This window comes from Myxine glutinosa, chromosome 14 (assembly GCF_964187855.1).
Source record: "Myxine glutinosa chromosome 14, kmMyxGlut1.1, whole genome shotgun sequence".
Lineage (NCBI taxonomy): Eukaryota > Metazoa > Chordata > Myxini > Myxiniformes > Myxinidae > Myxine > Myxine glutinosa.
Window position 1 is genome coordinate 11,976,525 of NC_136274.1, and position 20,163 is coordinate 11,996,687.

At 49.8% G+C, this 20,163-nt stretch overlaps 1 protein-coding gene and 1 long non-coding RNA gene across 2 annotated transcripts; both read left to right on the top strand.

The window, feature by feature from the left end:
* The first annotated feature begins 15,154 nt into the window (after positions 1 to 15,154).
* Positions 15,155 to 19,771, top strand: LOC137439437 (uncharacterized). Its single transcript, XR_010986930.2, has 2 exons — positions 15,155 to 15,213; positions 19,654 to 19,771. It is a non-coding gene; the product is annotated as an uncharacterized LOC137439437 (long non-coding RNA).
* Positions 17,776 to 19,577, top strand: LOC137439436 (apelin receptor). The gene has a single exon (XM_068135190.2). It carries the CDS (start codon positions 17,841 to 17,843, stop codon positions 18,990 to 18,992), a length of 1,152 nt encoding a protein of 383 aa, XP_067991291.2. The 5' UTR covers positions 17,776 to 17,840; the 3' UTR covers positions 18,993 to 19,577.
* Positions 19,772 to 20,163: the final 392 nt, after the last annotated feature.

The following is a 20,163-nucleotide window of genomic DNA, read 5'->3' on the forward strand; positions in this document are numbered from 1 at the left end:
TTTGCATCCCTTCCATTCGATTCTCTTGAGCGGCCATTCTGTTTTCTACCCCCATTAACCCATTTTTCACCTCTTTTATCCCGTTGTCTAACCCCTCAAATTTGTCGTCTAACTTCCCAAATTTCTTGTCTAATCCCTTAAAATTATTGTCTAACCCCTCACCGGTACCCCTCGCTTCGTCCCTCATTACCCCCATTTGGCCCATAAGGGCCCCCATCATTCTGTTTTCCATTTCTTCATTATTCTTGTCCATAAGGGCCTTCATTTGCATTAAAAAAAGGTTCAAATCCACCGGTGGCGCTACTACGGTCGCGGGCGTGGACGCCGTGGCCATGTGCGAGGCGCCATTTTGCACGCCCGTAACCTCGTGCGCGACGACGCTATTTTGCGACCCTGCCACCCTCACTGCTTCGCTCTCCTCATGTCCCTCATTTTGGTCCTGGATCGACCCTGCCTCACTCTCCTCTACCGGAACCCAGCCGTCTTGGTCTGCCATAGCGCGACTTTCAAAATTCGGGTTTTTATTTTTTTTTGTAAAACACAATTAAATTTCGCCGTTATAATTTCGAGCGCGTGAAACGCGCTCCGGGACCGATCCCACTTCCCGACACCAATTGTTACGGACACGACTTATTAAGATGTTATGCTGGGCCGAGCGGAATGGCCGCCGTGTTCGCACAAGTTACCCGATTATACTCGAACGTTGGCCGAATCGCGCTACGCTAGATCAATGAAGGAAAGGACACAACGGCTGGGTTAAATGACACGACACCAGGGGTACAGTTCTCAAGACCTCCGGAGGAGGATATAATATGGGATATGCAGAACGTTTAGATTACACGGACAAGAGGTACAGCACAGAAAGGTAGGCACTTATACACGGTCTTATCTTAGCCCCGACAGACCACAGACAAACGGGACAAGGCTGACTCACACAGGGATTGATGGCAAGGAGGGGCAGGTAGTCGATGGCTCAAGGTGCACCTTGGCTCAGGGGCAGAATCGACCCGGTCCGGTCCAGAGATGCGGGGAGGTATCGTCGCGCTGGAGGTGGCGTCCTTTTCTCTCCAAGCTGAGGCGCATCTGACGTCACCTCCGGTAAGTGGCTGCGTATATCCAGCGGGGAGTGACACGCCCTCGGCTCGTTAGCTCCGCCCCAGATGGAATCGGTCCGCCGCTTCTTATTGGGTGCGGGGGGGTTACCGGGCTCCGCCCTTGACGAGGAGCTGACAGTCAGCCCCTGTGTGGTAACCCCGTCGGAGCACATGGGCAATGGCGGCTAACCAAGCCGGAGTGAGGACGCACACTCCCCGCGCCGCCGCCGCGCCGCCCCCGCTGTTGTTGTAGTTGGGGTTGTTGTTTCATGAGATGATGGGAGGATGCGGAGATGAGCTTGTGGGGAAGTATTGGGAGGTCCTAAAAACTTACTACTGGTGCCATACAATCACATTCTGGTGCAACAAAGAGTCAGAATTAATGGAAACGAGTCCTTAACTGACATAGACTAAGAATAACTAGCAAGATGTCCTATAGTTGTCTACGTGAGATGCGGTGAACCTGGGCACGACATTTAATGGGGGAAAAAGGGGAAGGTCGGGGCTACAGTGTTGTTTACAGACAATGGGACTAGGGATTGGGGATAGTTGGGGAGTATTGGGGAAATAGGGGAATATTTACAAGCGGATATGGATGGAGGCCAAATCCCATATCCGCAACATTATATACATATATATATACATATATATAAACATATATATATACATATATATATACAGATATATATACATATATATATACATATATATATACATATATATATACATATATATATACATATATATATACATATATATATACATATATATATACATATATATATACATATATATATATACATATATATATATATATATATATACATATATATATATATATATATATATATATATTGTTACAGACGCGGTTTTTAGATGTTATGATGGGCCGAGCGGATGGTCCAACCGCGACCGTTACAGGATCCCCAATTGGCCCGATTCCACCCGACGTTGACCAGATCGCACCACAGATATTCAATCGGGAAACCTCTAAAACGACCGAAAGAGAATGAAAAGAGAAGAAGACAGAGTACGGAGGAAGAACAGATTTATTATACACACACAAGCAAAAAGAAAGAGCGACCAAAATTATTTACAGCAATGGATGGAAGAAGCAGTCACACAGTGCATCGTTAGCTTATCCTATTCAATTTACTTAACCCCAGGACGAGTAGGACAGACGACGTTCACACTTACACGGGGGATATTGCAGGCAGGTAGGGCTTGAGGTGGATTGCTGGAGAGGGAGGCAGGGTCGGAGGCAGCAGCTCTCAATTCCTCGCGTTTTTGGCGGGAAAACCCTCCGTCGCGTATCCGCTGCCGATGCTGTAGACGTCACGCGCTGGCTCGGGCACACCTGCTCCTCTCCTTCTGGTGGAGCCGTCTCCCTCCTTTCAGCGCGTCTCTCCAAAGCTGGTTTCCTCTCCGAGTACCTCTCCTCTTTGGCTTGGAGCGTCTCGCATCTCACCGCTCACCGCTCCTCTCGTATGTCGCCTCTTCGCTCATCTGGTCATCTCTCGAAGCAGTCCCTTCCAGTCCCTTTTATTACTCCGGGCGGAATCAAGCCGCCGGCTGCGAGGGCACGCCTACCGGGTCGCTAACCGCGGTGCTGGTTGGCCAAGTGGGGTTGGCTCACTCCTCCCCTCTATGACGAGGTGGAGACACGCCTTTCTTCTCCGAGATTAGCACATGGGCAATGGCGGCTTGCGGGATTGAACACCACTCGCACCGCTTTTGAAAGGAACTTTGGAGAGCGGAGATGATTGGGGAAATTGGAAGGGCCTACACTTATTTCGTTTGATACAATGCAGAGTCAATCTAGTGGGAAACACATATTTAGCCTACATAGAATAAGGAAATACACTATTTAAAAAGATATATCGTGGCCTGCGTGTAAGTTTCATGGAATTAACTAGGAGGACGGCTGCGACCATTATTTACATTACGAGGGTGTTACACATAACAAAACCATACTTTTTACATTCGTTACACTTCCTCCAAAATTGTTACACTTCTCAAAAACCGTTACACTTCTCAAATTCGTTACACTTCTCAAAACCGTTACACTGCACCCTCCTTTCTTCAGGCCCATCCTCAGGCCTACAAAACTTTAACTTAGTGTGACACGTAGGTGTAATTCCCTCTACAATTAACCTGACCCTGAGTGTGACAATCTTAAAACACAAATAAGTATGTCCCCCTATTGCATTGCACCCTGTCTAACAGACTCAAGCCCACAGCTAACCGAATTACGGAATTATTCTCAAACTATACATTTACGGTGGGGAGCATTATTTACAATGACGTTATTTCTTATTTACAACGCAACCCAGGACCTGTGTTTTTTTTTCTTTTTAGGGAACAAGAAAAAGAAATTCCTGTTGGGAGGGAGGAGACAGCACGCATTGCATCGATGCACCAGTACCAATACCACCAAAGCACCCAAAAGCACCAAAAAGCACCACTCGGTGCACAGTCACCATGGTTCTTAATAAACACAACAAAACAACTGGTGGTGGTCTTCTCTTTCTCTGCTGGGCCGATGTTCTTCCCGACGTCTTCTGGCTTCATGCGGCCTATTTGGAAATAATAAAAAGCACAGCTTGTGTTCGTTTTTTATTTAGGGCCTCAGGGGCCAACTAAGGGTGGTCCACCTGTTTGGCATAGGTGCCACCTTACCGAGGTCCGCAAGCAAGATTCCCTGGCCACTATGGCCGGTCTCCAACAGAGGTGCCCTGCCCCAGAACCTGGGGTCCATCAAGTGGTACTTGGCCGCAAAACAGCGGTCCATAAAGTGGTACATCAACGCAATGCATGCTGGTTCTGGGAATCTCGTGCGCACAATGGCCACCTCACGCACGCTCCCCTCGGCACCCAATGGCGCACAGGTCCTCAAGTGGGAGACAAAAGGGGGGAAGACAATTGAGCGAGGGGTAAGGTCACAAGGGTACACGTCAATAAGGCAATGCAAGGCGAAATGCGTACGGAGGGCGAAGTGAGAAAGCTCGTCCCTACCGTACGTCACCCCCCTGTCACCTACACTACCCTTGCCCTTACCCCATATTTACAAAATCTACACATTACCAATTCGTCACTACTGTCACGTCTTCCCCATATTTCTCCTATACCAAATTCGTCGCCACAATCCCTCTACTTCAAAATTTGCCATCACCAAATTCATCATCAATCCTCATAAGGAGGCAGAGATGGAACATCAAAGCACAATGTCACACCCACGTCATGATGCGTCTCACAATCCAAAACATTTGCATCAAAAATAATTAAACATGGCATGGTGCGGAGTACCTGTCACCTCAGGTGAGTGGATGCAGATGGTGCGAGGAGATCCTTCATCCTAACTATCCTCTAAATGATTTTAACACACTTTACACTACCCGGGGTCTCTCCCTGCCAATCCATTGGCCAACTTACACTATGGGTTCTAATAACCAATTCCCATTGACCAAACTGTGGTGCTTCTCAATTTGGGGTCTCACTCCCCCGATTCATCTCCCGGTGCCCTCGCACAATTTCTGGGCTGCGACGTGTAGCTCTCCCAGCAGGTCTACCCACCTGCACACCTCCACCACTGTAGTTGCCACCCGAGCTTACCTCGCTCCTTACCTAACCTATCTAATTTGGGAAGGCCCCTCCTGGCTCTGTCACCCCTTGGTGCCCTCTGGCACTGGGCTACCCGGGTCCGTCCTCCGGATCCTCGGGCCCCATCCACAACAACTCTACCGGCTCCCAGAGCCCACCTGCGGCCTCACCTGGCCGACATCCTCACAGTGGTGGAGTGCCCAAACCAACTACACACACTAACAGGCTACACGCCCAGCCATTTCCACAACACTAATGCACCCATCCAAAGACCATTCTTTCACCCGCACCACATATGCCAATATCCAACCACAATTTACCTGTACCCTCTACCTAACACTTACACTACCCGCCCCGGGTATCCGTGATGGGGGTCCACTCTTCCCCCATTCACACCTTCGCACCATCCACTCCACTCCACAATTTCCACCATACTCACTCCACGACCATCCATTCCAATACTCCATTTATTCCACACTACCATTCTCCATACCTGCTGTTGCACACCTGTGCCCTCACACCTGGTGCCACCTGCACCCTCCTTTCTTCCTGGACCATTTGGTCATCACAATACACATCATCATCACTCACTCATACACTGCTCCATACACCTGTTCAGTTGCACACCTGTGCAATCACACCTGTTCAATCCTCACACACACGGCATCATCTAAGCTAACTACTCCCCTCTGAAACTTGCGCTTCCCAGTCGTCCCATTAAACTATTGCGCTCCCACGTCATTATCATCCACACTAAACTACCTGCGTCCCCACTACAGGTATCAGTCACTAACTAATCTTAACGTTACCTAATGTCATCTTCGCTAGATCCCTACACACGATATATCCTAACCCACCCGGGCTAGTTTTCACTGCCATCACCCCATAATCTATTGCGCATTTGCCCCACCTATCATCCCCCCCAGTCCTCTGACGCTACGAGCCCCCGTCGCAAGAGGTACTGGGTCCTGCCTCGGCATCTAGAGCCGAGGCGATCCATGAGGGCGCCTGCTCGCCGGCATAAGGTCTTATCCGGTCGGCATGGACGATCCGAGGGGGGGCCCGTGGCCCCATTTTGATTTTAATGACCACGTCACAGATTTGCGACAGGACGACTCCCGGGCCTTGCCAGGGGGATGTGAGTTTTGGGCACCTGCCCTTCTGCCTCCGGGGATTAAAGAACCAAATCTTCATCCCCGGAGCGTATTGACTCCCCTGGCTCCGGTCGTCGTACCTACGCTTCATCTTGGCCCCCGCCAGATGGAGCTGGCGGCGGGGGAAGGCATGGACCCGCTCCATGCCTTCCTCCAGGTGACGTGCGTAACCCTCCCTCGGCGGTGTATCCGTGGTGTCTGGCACGGGACCGCATAGCAAGTCGGCGGGAGCCCGTAACTCCCGCCCATACATAAGCAACGCTGGACTGCATGCGGTGGCCCCGTGCTGGCTAGTTCGGTAGGCCATCAACAGGTACGGGAGATGTTCGTCCCAGTCATCCTGACGGGTGGTGGTGAACAATGCCAGTTGTTGGATCAATGTTCGATTGAACCTTTCCACCATCCCGTCAGATTGTGGCCGCAAGGGCGTGGTCCTGGTTTTCCGAATTGACAGGAGTCTGCACACATCTTTTAGCAATTGACTTTCAAAATTTCGACCCTGATAGGTGTGCAGCTCCTGTGGAATCCCGTGCCGACATACAAATCCTTCTACGAAGGCCTGTGCTACCACCCCTGCTTCTTGGTTGGGGAGGGCATAGGCCTCCGGCCACTTGGTGAAATAGTCCATTACAACGAGGATATACTTATTACCTTGGCGGGTGCGGGGCAGCGGTCCTAGAATATCCATAGCCACCCGCTCAAGGGGGGCCCCCACCTGATGTAATTGAAGGGGGGCCCTCATCCTCCGTGCTGGTCCCTTTTTGGCAGAACAGGCGTCGCATCTCCGACACCAGTCCTGTATGTCGCGCCCCATATTCACCCAATAGAACCTCCGGCGGACCCGAGATATTGTCTTTGTCCTGCCCAAATGGCCGCCGGAGCGGGTACCATGCACCTGTTGCAATATGACGTTCTTGAATTTGTCAGGGACTATCACCAGCCAGGAAGTTCTATCAGAGGGAACCTCCACCCACTTGCGATACAAGATGTTGCCTTTCAATTCCAGGGTCTGCCACTGAGCCCAATACGCCTTTGTTTGCGCCCCGAGGGGGGTGACCTCTTCCCCCTTTGGTCTTTGCCCCAATTTGACCCAATTGAACACCGGCCCCAGGACAGGATCCTCCTGCTGGGCCGTGCTCCATGCCAAATCTCCAAATTCCTCGTCCGCGGTTAGTGGCAAAATTGGCCCTCTCACCCGGGTTGCCCGGACGACGAGAATCGGGGCAGAATCACCCAATTGCTCCCTCTCCTCGTGTCTCGCACAAAATTTGCAGTTTTCCCCCAGACAAGGACGCCGAGAGAGTGCGTCCGCATTACCATGGGCCTTCCCGGCCCTATGGGCCACATCAAAAACTCGTACTGCTGCAACTTTTCCAACCACCTTGCAATTTGGCCCTCCGGTTCCTTGAACCGAAGGAGCCATTGCAAGGAGGAATGGTCAGTTCTAACCAAAAATTTCCGCCCGTACAGGTACGGGTGGAAATGGTTCATGGCAGCCAGCATAGCCAATAACTCTTTGCGAGTGACGCAATAATTTCGCTCGGGCCTACTTAAGGCCCGACTATAGTAACCAATCACTCTCTCCACGCCCTCCTGTGTCTGAGACAAAACTGCGCCCAATCCTTCCTGGCTCGCATCCGTGTCCAGGGTAAATGCCCCGTTACTAGTGGGGTAAGCTAGAAGGGGTGCGGATGTTAGACACCCCTTCAATTTTTGGAAGGCCTCGTGGCACTCCCGTGTCCAATTAAATCGCGTCCCCTTCTCCGTAAGCCGGTGGAGGGGACGGGCCAACTCCGCAAATTTCGCCACAAAGCGCCGGTAGTAGGAGCAGAGTCCCAAAAATCCCCGCACCTCCTTGATGGTACGTGGTGCGGGCCACTCCTCTACCGCTTTAATTTTGTCTGGGTCCGTTTTTACCCCCTCGCGGCCGATCACGTGACCTAGATAGGCCACCTCTCTTGCAAACAAAGTGCACTTACTCGGGTTCAGCTTCAACCCTGCCTGTCTGAGGCACCCGAACACCTGGTCCAAATTAGCTACCGCCTGGGGGAATGTTTTGGCATGTACTAGGACGTCATCCAGGTACACCAGGCATGATTGCCATGGCATGCCGCCTAGTACATGTTCCATCAATCTTTCAAAGGTGGCGGGGGCGTTACACAAACCAAACGGCATCACAGTAAACTGATACAGTCCCTTACCTGTGGAAAATGCCGTTTTCTCCTTCCCTGCCCTATCCATCTCCACCTGCCAATACCCACTCTTGAGGTCCAAAGTTGAGAACCAATTTGAGCCCGCAACGGCATCGAGGGTGTCATCAATCCTTGGCAGGGGATACGAGTCCTTGAGTGTCACGATGTTTAGCTGGCGATAGTCCACGCAGAACCGCGTGGTCCCATCCTTCTTTTTGACCAGCACAACAGGTGACATCCAAGGACTTCCCGAGGGCTCGATCACACCTGCGTCGAGCATTTTTTCAACCTGCTCGTCAGCTTCCGCCCTCTTGCTCCAAGGGAGCCGTCGGGCGGCCTGACGAATAGGCCGGGCCTCACCGGTGTGGATCTGATGTTTCACCAGGCCCGTACGTCCAATATCCTCGGTGGACAAGGAGAAGAGGTCCAAATGGGACCCAACCAGTTTATGTAAGGCCTCCCTCTGGGTGCCTCCCAACTCTACACTACTACGATTTACCATCTCGCAAATGGGATCGGGCCAATTCCTAGAACTTATTGAAGGCTCCCCCTGGGGCCGGCTCGGCTGGACGTTCTCGCCCCTCACTGACGCGACTTCTCTAACTGGGGTGCAGCCAGCTACCTTCGTGCCCCTCACTATAGTGCGTGGTTCTGTGCTAATATTAATTACTCGGACGGCCACCACCGGCCCGTCCGTTTTTACAAGGGTACGGCCCACGATTAAACCAGGTATGGATAGCGCTGCCACCGGTTCGACCAGGCCGCAGGATTCCTGCCATGTCGGGCGAGCTGACCATCGGGCCGGCACTATGGCCTCGGCCCCCGGAGGGATGGTCACGGCCTCAGGAGCCTCCAGCTCCACCCTCTCGGCCGTGCTCACCCCCTCCAATGGTAGCTCTTCCACTCCCCATCGCAGGATCCCCCGACTCAAGTCGATTTTACAACCGCTGGCAGTCAACAAATCCAACCCTATTAAGCATGGGTCGCACACCTCCGCCACCCAAACCTCTATCTCTTGCTTTACCGATCCCAACTTGAGGGTCACAAAACCACGCCCTATGATCGGAGCCGTTGCCCCGGTAGCCAACTGCAAACTATGATTTTCCAGACGCTGGATTTTACCCCAGCCGTCTGCACTCGAATTAAGGACCACGGGGCTGATGATCGTGGCGCTGTCTCCCGTGTCCACCACGGCGTCTACCCCCACGCCGGCAATTTTGCACCGAATTGTCAAACTACCCGTCCCAATTCGGCCACAATGAATGACCTGTCGCGTCAACGAGGGCTTCTCCCCATCCCCTACTGCCGAACACCGCCCTGCATGCCCGGCACGTTCTAGTTTCCCGGGCCCTGGCGGGGGGGTGTCTGAGGTCGGCTAGGCCGATCTATACTGGGCGGAGTTGAGGGCATCGTTTGGCGGGAAACGTCCCGGCGCGGAGCTCGACACTCCCATGCACGGTGACCCATCCGAGCACAATTATAGCACCTCACCTGGTAAGGTGCTTGCCTCCGGTATTCCGAATTCCCCCCCCCCCCCTGTATGTCCGAATTGGGGTACTCTGTCGGGGACTACCGGGTGCCACCGCTGGGGCCGCCTGCCATGGTCCAGGTCCCGCCAGGCGCCGATCCACTAACCTCCGGACCATGCTCTCCAGGTCAGGGCCCCCGTCGGGGGCGGGCCGCCCCCCATCACGGGCCCCATCTGACGCACCGCCACTGCGTGGCGCTCGCCTCCCCGGGCCAGGGGCCTCGCTGCTTCCCAACGGGCTGCAGCGTCGGCCGCCTGACTCATGGTTTGCGGGCGCCACATGGCGAGCTGTTGCCGGAGCTCCAGATCCGGAAGGGCCTGAATAAAGTGATCCAGCACCAGGCTTTCCTGGGAACTCGCTGCCATGTCCGCGTGTGCAATCCCGACCGCGCGGCGAATATCGTGAGCAAGTTCCCCGATGGTCTCCTGGGGCTTGCGTTTTCGCTGTGCAAGTTGGGCTTTAACAAGCTCGCTTTGCTGTTCAATGCCGAACCGATTAATTAATGCCGCACGGAGAGCTGGCAGGGTGAGAGCACCCGGTGGTAAAGCCGTCAGCACCTCCGCCGCCGCACCGCGCAGTGCCCCCACCAGGTGTACTCCACCTTCGTCCGGATTCCAACCGTTGCCTTTACACACGTACTCAAACTGCGCCAGGTACGCCCTCAAATCACTCTTGCCGTCATACGGCGCGAGTGGGACCTTGTGGGCGCCCGAAGGTCAGACCCCGCGCGTCACTCCTTGCGGGATCAACGCGGGACCAACCCGTTCGGGCTCCCACAGTACGCTATTCCCGGGGGGCTCCCGCGCGTCCCCCGTCCCTCCAAACACTACCCCTCCTGGTGTCGATGCCTGGGTCGCCCCTCCGCAACCCGCTACCCACGCCATACCCCCACATCCTTGCTCACCAGCAACCCCCTCACTCCCCATAGCCACCCCTCCTTGCACACCTCCCCTGTCCATCCACTCCGGACCAGTCATACATCTTACCATTGGTCCCTCACGAACACCCGGGTCTACACCACCCCCCAAGCCGACTGACTCTCCCCTCACATCATATACATTGCCACTCACCTCCGTACCTCGTCGTCGCACCTCCTCTGCCACCTGCAAACTTTTTATTTGGTTAGTGAGCACCTCATCATGATTTTAACACAGACCTTGTACATATTCCATGACTTCCTCCTTTATCTCCCTCTTAGTTTCCCTCCGTCTCTTCTTAATTTCACTCACCCCCTCTTCCACCTCCTCTAATTTTTCCTTTACCTCCTTCATCTCCCGGTGCGCCCCCTCTATCTCTTCCTCTAACGCCACCTTAACCGTTTCTATGTGCGTCCTCACCTCTCGGTCCTTCGTCTCCATTACTTCTGTCACCTCCTCCAACTTCTTCGTCAACCCCTCATGTACCATCTGACATTCCTTTTGTGTTGCTATTAATTCGTTTTTAATGTCCTTTTGTGTCGCTTTTAAACCCCCGATGATTGCAGTGTTCTTTTCCACTTGGTCCGCTAGTTCCCTTTGTCCGACTGTCAGCTGTTCTACTCCCTTCGTCAGACCCTCTATTCCCCCCTGTAACCTAGCCGTATTATTTCTCACCTCTTTCTCCATACGCTTCTCACCTCGCTTTACCTCCTCGCGTAGCCCCGAGACCTCCTCACCCACACCTCGTCGTATCTCCTCTTTCATCTCCTCCATCTCCTTTGTAGATGCTACCCTCATCTGTCCCAATTCATCCCTCTGAGCATCCAATTTGGTTTCTACCCCGATTTTTACCTCCTCTATCTGCTCTTCCATTTGTTTAATTTCTCGGGCGGATTGCTCCCCTATCTCCCGCAATTTGCCTTCCATCCTGTTTTCTAACCCCTCTAACCCATTCTTTACCTCTTTTATCCCATTGTCTAACGCCTCACCGGTACCCCTTACTTCGTCCCTCATTACCCCCATTTGCCCCATAAGGGCCCCCATCATTCTGCTTTCCATTGGTTCCATACTGTCGTTTTTTTTCTGCATTTCCACCATGAATTGGGCCATGAAGGCTTGTATTTGGGCCGCGCTCATTGGTTCCGCGACCGTGGCCCCCTCAACCACGTGCGCGAGAGCGCCATTTTGTGCGTCTGAAACCTCCGCAACCACATTGCCATTTTTCTCCTCCTCCCTTTCCTCCACATACATTTCCCCGAGGTCCTGGGTCGATTCCACCCCGTCTATCTCTCCCACCGGCATCCGATCGCCTTGATTGTCCATGGCGCGATCTCAAAATTCGGGTTTTATAAAACAACAAAATTTCGGCAGCTCGTAATTTTGACCAAAATTTGTTTTTTTTTTCTACACCTTTTAAAAATTTGGTTCGGGCCTCGAATCCCACTCCCAGACACCAATTGTTACTGTAATAACACAATTGGTGTTCTAAAATTTGGGCCTAACAAATTTAGTCCCAGGTCCGAATCCCAACTCCTGACAACCAATTGTTACAGACGCGGTTTTTAGATGTTATGATGGGCCGAGCGGATGGTCCAACCGCGACCGTTACAGGATCCCCAATTGGCCCGATTCCACCCGACGTTGACCAGATCGCACCACAGATATTCAATCGGGAAACCTCTAAAACGACCGAAAGAGAATGAAAAGAGAAGAAGACAGAGTACGGAGGAAGAACAGATTTATTATACACACACAAGCAAAAAGAAAGAGCGACCAAAATTATTTACAGCAATGGATGGAAGAAGCAGTCACACAGTGCATCGTTAGCTTATCCTATTCAATTTACTTAACCCCAGGACGAGTAGGACAGACGACGTTCACACTTACACGGGGGATATTGCAGGCAGGTAGGGCTTGAGGTGGATTGCTGGAGAGGGAGGCAGGGTCGGAGGCAGCAGCTCTCAATTCCTCGCGTTTTTGGCGGGAAAACCCTCCGTCGCGTATCCGCTGCCGATGCTGTAGACGTCACGCGCTGGCTCGGGCACACCTGCTCCTCTCCTTCTGGTGGAGCCGTCTCCCTCCTTTCAGCGCGTCTCTCCAAAGCTGGTTTCCTCTCCGAGTACCTCTCCTCTTTGGCTTGGAGCGTCTCGCATCTCACCGCTCACCGCTCCTCTCGTACGTCGCCTCTTCGCTCATCTGGTCATCTCTCGAAGCAGTCCCTTCCAGTCCCTTTTATTACTCCGGGCGGAATCACGCCGCCGGCTGCGAGGGCACACCTACCGGGTCGCTAACCGCGGTGCTGGTTGGCCAAGTGGGGTTGGCTCACTCCTCCCCTCTATGACGGGGTGGAGACACGCCTTTCTTCTCCGAGATTAGCACATGGGCAATGGCGGCTTGCGGGATTGAACACCACTCGCACCGCTTTTGAAAGGAACTTTGGAGAGCGGAGATGATTGGGGAAATTGGAAGGGCCTACGCTTATTTCGTTTGATACAATGCAGAGTCAATCTAGTGGGAAACACATATTTAGCCTACATAGAATAAGGAAATACACTATTTAAAAAGATATATCGTGGCCTGTGTGTAAGTTTCATGGAATTAACTAGGAGGACGGCTGCGACCATTATTTACATTACGAGGGTGTTACACATAACAAAACCATACTTTTTACATTCGTTACACTTCCTCCAAAATTGTTACACTTCTCAAAAACTGTTACACTTCTCAAATTCGTTACACTTCTCAAAACCGTTACAATATATATATATAGGCGTGTTCGCGGGGGTTAAACCCCTGGGGACAAATAGCCGATCGAGCTTTACACTCCCAGGCATTCAATCCAACTATGGCGATGTTAATACGCGTGGGGGAGGGCAGCGAAGAGTAGGCAAGCTCTTAATACCTGCACGGATTCACTGGGCGTCTTTGAACAAGAAAACAAGAAAATGCACGGTAAACTAATATTCCTAAATGGAGCGCTCCCATACAGAGCCGAATACAGACAAAGGATAAAATAACTGGAAAATAAATACGTGTAGTTTGTGGAACGTAGCTCAAATAGGCTGGTGTGTCTCGTCAGGAATCATCAAAGATCGTCTGAGGCCTTGGCGGGAAAATGCGCTCGCTGCACTGCCGTGGGCGTGAACTTGGCCTCGTGCACCCGTGTTCGCCCAGCCGCGCTAGTCGTTGTCGTCCATGCACAGGAAACCGCAGTTCTCGGTCTGCAGCTCTTCCTCCTCACGATCACTATCAAGATGTCGGAACATGACCGTTCGTGATGAACCTTCCATGCGCAAGAGCAATAGCGACCGTTCGCTATGGAATGCAGAACGAGAAGAAGCCAGAAGATGTCGGCACACTACCGTTCACCACCAGATCCAAAATCCAAAACGAGAAGGGAAAATGTCCCCGTAACCCGTTCCACCTATTTTGTATTTGAGGCTCTGACATCATCACACGACGTCTGTCTCCACTCCTATCAGCGAGTCTCATCTTAGCAGTCTCTGCCAAATGCCAATCAAATCCCTGCCAATCACTGCTCTTTGAAGCGTGGCTTCACGGACCTATTGTACCTCCTCGCTCACCAAGTCGGTGTTATCAGCGATAGTGCTTGATGCCTGGTTTGCGGTTGGTTTTTAATTAGTGTGGTTAATGGACAATTTCTTACGTGATGTCTGTAGTGCGGTGTCTGTAATGCGGTGTCATAAGGAACACAGGAAAAGCTAACAGAGGCAATTACATACAGGGGATTAATTACCCATAATCCCTCGCTAATTAACAAACCCCACCCCTCTCATGGGGACGAAGATACACTTACACCACATCCAGTCCACACAAATTTCCTACTTATGATACATCGAGGTTTCTTCTTCCTCACGATAGTTGGAGTGCACTGATGCATACACTCTACCTGTCTCTAAGGTAATCATCGTCTACCCCCGATAAACGTAACACACTGCTCCCCCCCCGGCAGCTCCCACAAGGTTCACTGCAAGCGCTACCATTCCAGTCTTAACACTTACGGACTCACACTTAATTAGCCTATGAAATAAATCTGACTCTCCACACACCGCCATTTTGATTTATATGCCGTCACGCTACGTCATTACGACGGCTGACTCCACCAAACGACATTTTAATTTTCTAGTGCACCCGCTCACTACGGGAGCTGCAGGAAGGGTCATTCATCTTTGGGGTATGTAGATTACAGTCGATCTATGATCGGATCTCAAGAACATTGGGTGTGTTCATTTACCAAGGCTCTTGTGGAGAGATGGCCAAGTGGTTTAAACATTCGAGCAAGCACATCATTCAAAACCGTTAAGGAACAGCTGGTTTGGCAAGCGCTAGCTAGCTGCTTGGTAAATGAGCACACCTCCAACCCTTGTGGGGTATATAGATTACAGTATATCTTCGCTCAGTTCTGCAAGTAAAACTTACCACATGGATGTCGAGGTTCCTCCAAATTTCTTTGTCTAATGTTATAAACACCATTAGCGACTGTTTAAAAAACTAATCATGTGTGTTTTTGTTATAATATTTTATAAACCTGGCTACGCCACTGTTAGACAATTGGTCTTGTTGCCTTTGCTCCAACCCTTGTGGGGTATATAATGTGGAGACAAAATAGTTTTCTCATTTCTTCCTGATTCCACAGCACTGTGATCCTGCACGTGAGCCTCACCACAAATGTCACTGTGAAAGCCGAGGTCGGTGGAAGGAGGTAGGTAAGTTGCGGTGCAACCCAAACGGTGGCTCAAAGTTACCCCCGTCTTTTACTTTCCTTGTAAAATGAAAAATCTTGTAAAATCAATCTTGACACATTTATCAAAGTGTCATCGGATGGTTCTGTAAAAATATCAAATCGATGCTGTGAAACTTTACTCGAGTGAAACATCGGTCAGGGCTAGTTAACTTGTTTGAATGAAACATCGGTCAGGGCTAGTTAACTTGTTTGAATGAAACATCGGTCAGGGCTAGTTAACTTGTTTGAATGAAACATCGGTCAGGGCTAGTTAACTTGTTTGAATGAAACATCGGTCAGGGCTAGTTAACTTATTTGAATGAAACATCGGTCAGGGCTAGTTAACTTGTTTGAATGAAACATCGGTCAGGGCTAGTTAACTTGTTTGAATGAAACTTTACTCAAGAGAAAGATTTGTCAGGGCTAGTTAACTTGTTTTAATGAAACATCGGTCAGGGCTAGTTAACTTGTTTGAATGAAACTTTACTCAAGAGAAAGATTGGTCAGGGCTAGTTAACTTGTTTGAATGATACATCGGTCAGGGCTAGTTGACTTTTTGAATGAAACATCGGTCAGGGCTAGTTAACTTGTTTGAATGAAACTTTACTCGAGTGAAACATCGGTCAGGGCTAGCTAGTTAACTTGTTTGAATGAAACATCGGTCAGGGCTAGTTAACTTGTTTGAATGAAACTTTACTCAAGAGAAAGATTGGGCAGGGCTAGTTAACTTGTTTTAATGAAACTTTACTCGAGTGAAACATCGGTCAGGGCTAGTTAACTTGTTTGAATGAAACATCGGTCAGGGCTAGTTAACTTGTTTGAATGAAACTTTACTCAAGAGAAAGATTTGTCAGGGCTAGTTAACTTGTTTTAATGAAACATCGGTCAGGGCTAGTTAACTTGTTTGAATGAAACTTTACTCAAGAGAAAGATTGGTCAGGGCTAGTTAACTTGTTTGAATGATACATCGGTCAGGGCTAGTTGACTTTTTGAATGAAACATCGGTCAGGGCTAGTTAACTTGTTTGAATGAAACTTTACTCGAGTGAAACATCGGTCAGGGCTAGTTAACTTGTTTGAATGAAACATCGGTCAGGGCTAGTTAACTTGTTTGAATGAAACTTTACTCAAGAGAAAGATTGGGCAGGGCTAGTTAACTTGTTTTAATGAAACTTTACTCGAGTGAAACATCGGTCAGGGCTAGTTAACTTGTTTGAATGAAACATCGGTCAGGGCTAGTTAACTTATTTGAATGAAACATCGGTCAGGGCTAGTTAACTTGTTTGAATGAAACATCGGTCAGGGCTAGTTAACTTGTTTGAATGAAACTTTACTCAAGAGAAAGATTTTTTAGGGCTAGTTAACTTGTTTGAATGATACATCGGTCAGGGCTAGTTGACTTTTTGAATGAAACATCGGTCAGGGCTAGTTAACTTGTTTGAATGAAACTTTACTCGAGTGAAACATCGGTCAGGGCTAGTTAACTTGTTTGAATGAAACATCGGTCAGGGCTAGTTAACTTGTTTGAATGAAACTTTACTCAAGAGAAAGATTGGGCAGGGCTAGTTAACTTGTTTGAATGAAACATCGGTCAGGGCTAGTTAACTTGTTTGAATGAAACTTTACTCAAGAGAAAGATTGGGCAGGGCTAGTTAACTTGTTTTAATGAAACTTTACTCGAGTGAAACATCGGTCAGGGATAGTTAACTTGTTTGAATGAAACATCGGTCAGGGCTAGTTAACTTGTTTGAATGAAACATCGGTCAGGGCTAGTTAACTTGTTTGAATGAAACATCGGTCAGGGCTAGTTAACTTGTTTGAATGAAACCACTCGAGTGAAAGATCGGTCAGGGCTAGTTAACTTGTTTGAATGAAACATCGGTCAGGGCTAGTTAACTTGTTTGAATGAAACTTTACTCAAGAGAAAGATCGGTCAGGGCTAGTTAACTTGTTTGAATGATACATCGGTCAGGGCTAGTTGACTTTTTGAATGAAACATCGGTCAGGGCTAGTTAACTTGTTTGAATGAAACTTTACTCAAGAGAAAGATTGGTCAGGGCTAGTTAACTTGTTTGAATGAAACATCGGTCAGGGCTAGTTAACTTATTTGAATGAAATTTTACTCAAGTGAAAGATCGGTTAGGGCTAGTTAACTTATTTGAATGAAATATCGGTCAGGGCTAGTTAACTTATTTGAATGAAACTTTACTCAAGTGAAAGATCGGTTAGGGTTAGTTAATTTGCTTGACTGAAACTCCACTCGAGTGACAGATCGATAAGGGCTAGTTAACTTGTTTGAAACTTAACTCGATCAAGTGATTCCGTCGTTTATTTTAATACCCGTGAAACTACTCAATGCGGTCCGATGGAAGTTTACCTACAAGTGTGGTCGCAGCGGTTATACTATACCTGGAAGAAAGCTAGACGGTCAACATGCGGTCTTGCCCACGTCACCCGGTCTTCATGCCATCTCAGATATTAATATAACAATCCTCTGATATCCACAAGCCACGCCCCAGTTTCCCCTTTAAAACGAACATCTGCTGCTCTCGAGGTTCCAACTCTCAGACCGCTCCACCACGAGCTCCAGCTATCAGCACATGTATGTACAATGGAGAATGACGCTTTTGATGATAACTCATCTTCGTTTGCCAATCATGATCAGAACTATAGCTACGACGACTACGACTACTACGGCTTGATTACCAATTATTCTCTTGTGAATTGCGAGGCCACAGTCGACTCGAAGGCAAACCTGGCCATCATCCCAACCTTCTATTGGCTGGTCTTCCTCTTCGGTGTACTGGGTAACGGGCTGGTCGTGTGGAGCACGCTGCACCTCAAGCAGAAGAAGCGCAACACGGACCTGTACATCGTGAGCCTGGCCGTCGCAGACTTGGTCTTCGTTGTGACTCTGCCACTATGGAGCATCTACACCGCAATAGGTTACCACTGGCCGTTCGGAGGTCTCCTGTGCACCGCTTGCAGGTTCATCATATCCCTCAACATGTATGCCAGCGTCTTGTGCTTGGTCATTCTCAGCCTGGACCGCTACGTGGCCGTGGTGCACTCGTTCAAGGCTCAACGGTTCCGCAACAAGACCATGGCCCGCCGTTGCATCGCCGGGATCTGGACGGTATCGGTGATCCTCTCCTTTCCGACCATTGTTCTGACCACGACCAAGACCACACCTGATGACAATGAGATGGTGCACTGCACAGTAAGCTACGATTCCGTGAGCTCGGTTTTGGAGGATCATGCAAAATTGGACGGAAGTTTGGGCCTCTTCGTTACGTTCACAAGCTTCTTGCTGCCGTTGGGGGCCATGGCGTTCTGCTACATCTGCATCTTCAAAAAGATCCACGAACATTTCACCGTGCGCAACGAGGTCGAGAAAAGGAGGAAACTCCTCCGGACGATTATCGTCCTGCTCCTGGCCTTCTTTGTCTGCTGGTTCCCATTCCATTTGGTGAAGATCGTGCGCTCACTGGCGATGCTCAATGCAATAGAGTACACCTGCGGGTTGTCCACCTTCATAAATCAAAGTCTAAACTACTTCGTCTGCCTCGGTTATCTGAACAGCTGCCTCAACCCAATCCTCTACGCCTGCGTCGACGACAAGTTCCGCAAGCTGCTGGCTGCCTTGACTCGTTGCGAGTCCTTGAAGACCCTCGTGCAGACCCAAGAAACATCTGCCGTGTCCCAATCTCGAGATGATCCCTCTCCAGATCGACCGACAAAGACTTTGGTGGAGCACATTTAACCGCATTGTATAGTACTAACGTCGACCTACCTGCAGTGGGAAATTTAAGGTGGTGATATCTCCACAAAGTGATACTTTCTTCTGGAAAACACTGTACACGAGAAGAAGAAGAAAGAAAAAAAAAGAGGGCGATATTCTGTACTCTAATCATATTTGGCCTTGCTGGACCATACTGGCTCATGTACAGATAGAATTGAAGTATTTGTACATTTGTGCTTTAAAGGTATTCCTTGAGTAAATGCGGAGAATGAATGAATGAATGAATGAATGATCGTTTTAAGGCCATTTTCCCGCTAGAGTGGGGGTTAGCCTTGCGGGCCCCATGAGAATCATGGTTCCCTGTTTGCGGCAATGTTTTTATGGCCGGATGCCCTTCCTGACGCCAACCCTTCGTCGCCTCTTACGATGCGCAGGGATACGGTGTACCTATTTTAAACCGGGGTACACACCGGGATTGAGCGGAGAGCTCAACTTTTATTACAAAGACGAGATTCCCAAATGTATCGACATTGGTGTACATGGAGTTGGTTGTACAGTACTTGGTTTATAATTATTTTAATAAAAAATGCAAATGAATCAGATAAATTACACTCTGCTCTGTTTTGTGGGAGGGAAGGGACCAGTGGTGTGGAGCCACATGACTCTTCTTCTTCCATTTTAGACATACCCTGCCCCCTTCACCATACGAAGACAACAACCACACCAGGACAGTACCAGGATGACCATACCAGGATGGTTTGTTGCCTGAACCAACAGCACAAGACGTCTCATGCAGCAGGTATATGTTATAATAACAAAATAGGAGTGTCCATTATTGGTATATGCTGTGGGGGTTGTCACGTGATTCGCAAGTATTGAAAGAGCACATTTTAACCCAGGTACAGAGCCAAGCAAGGAGAACCCAGGTACAGAGCCAAGCAAGGAGAACCCAGGTACAGAGCCAAGCAAGGAGAACCCAGGTACAGAGCCAAGCAAGGAGAACCCAGGTACAGAGCCAAGCAAGGACAACGCAGGTACAGAGCGAAGCAAGGAGAACCCAGGCACAGAGCCAAGCAAAGAGAACCCAGGTACAGAGCCAAGCAAGGAGAACCCAGGTACAAAACCAAATATAGAGAACCCAGGTACAGAGCCAAGCAAGGAGAACCCAGGTACAGAGCCAAGCAAGGAGAAC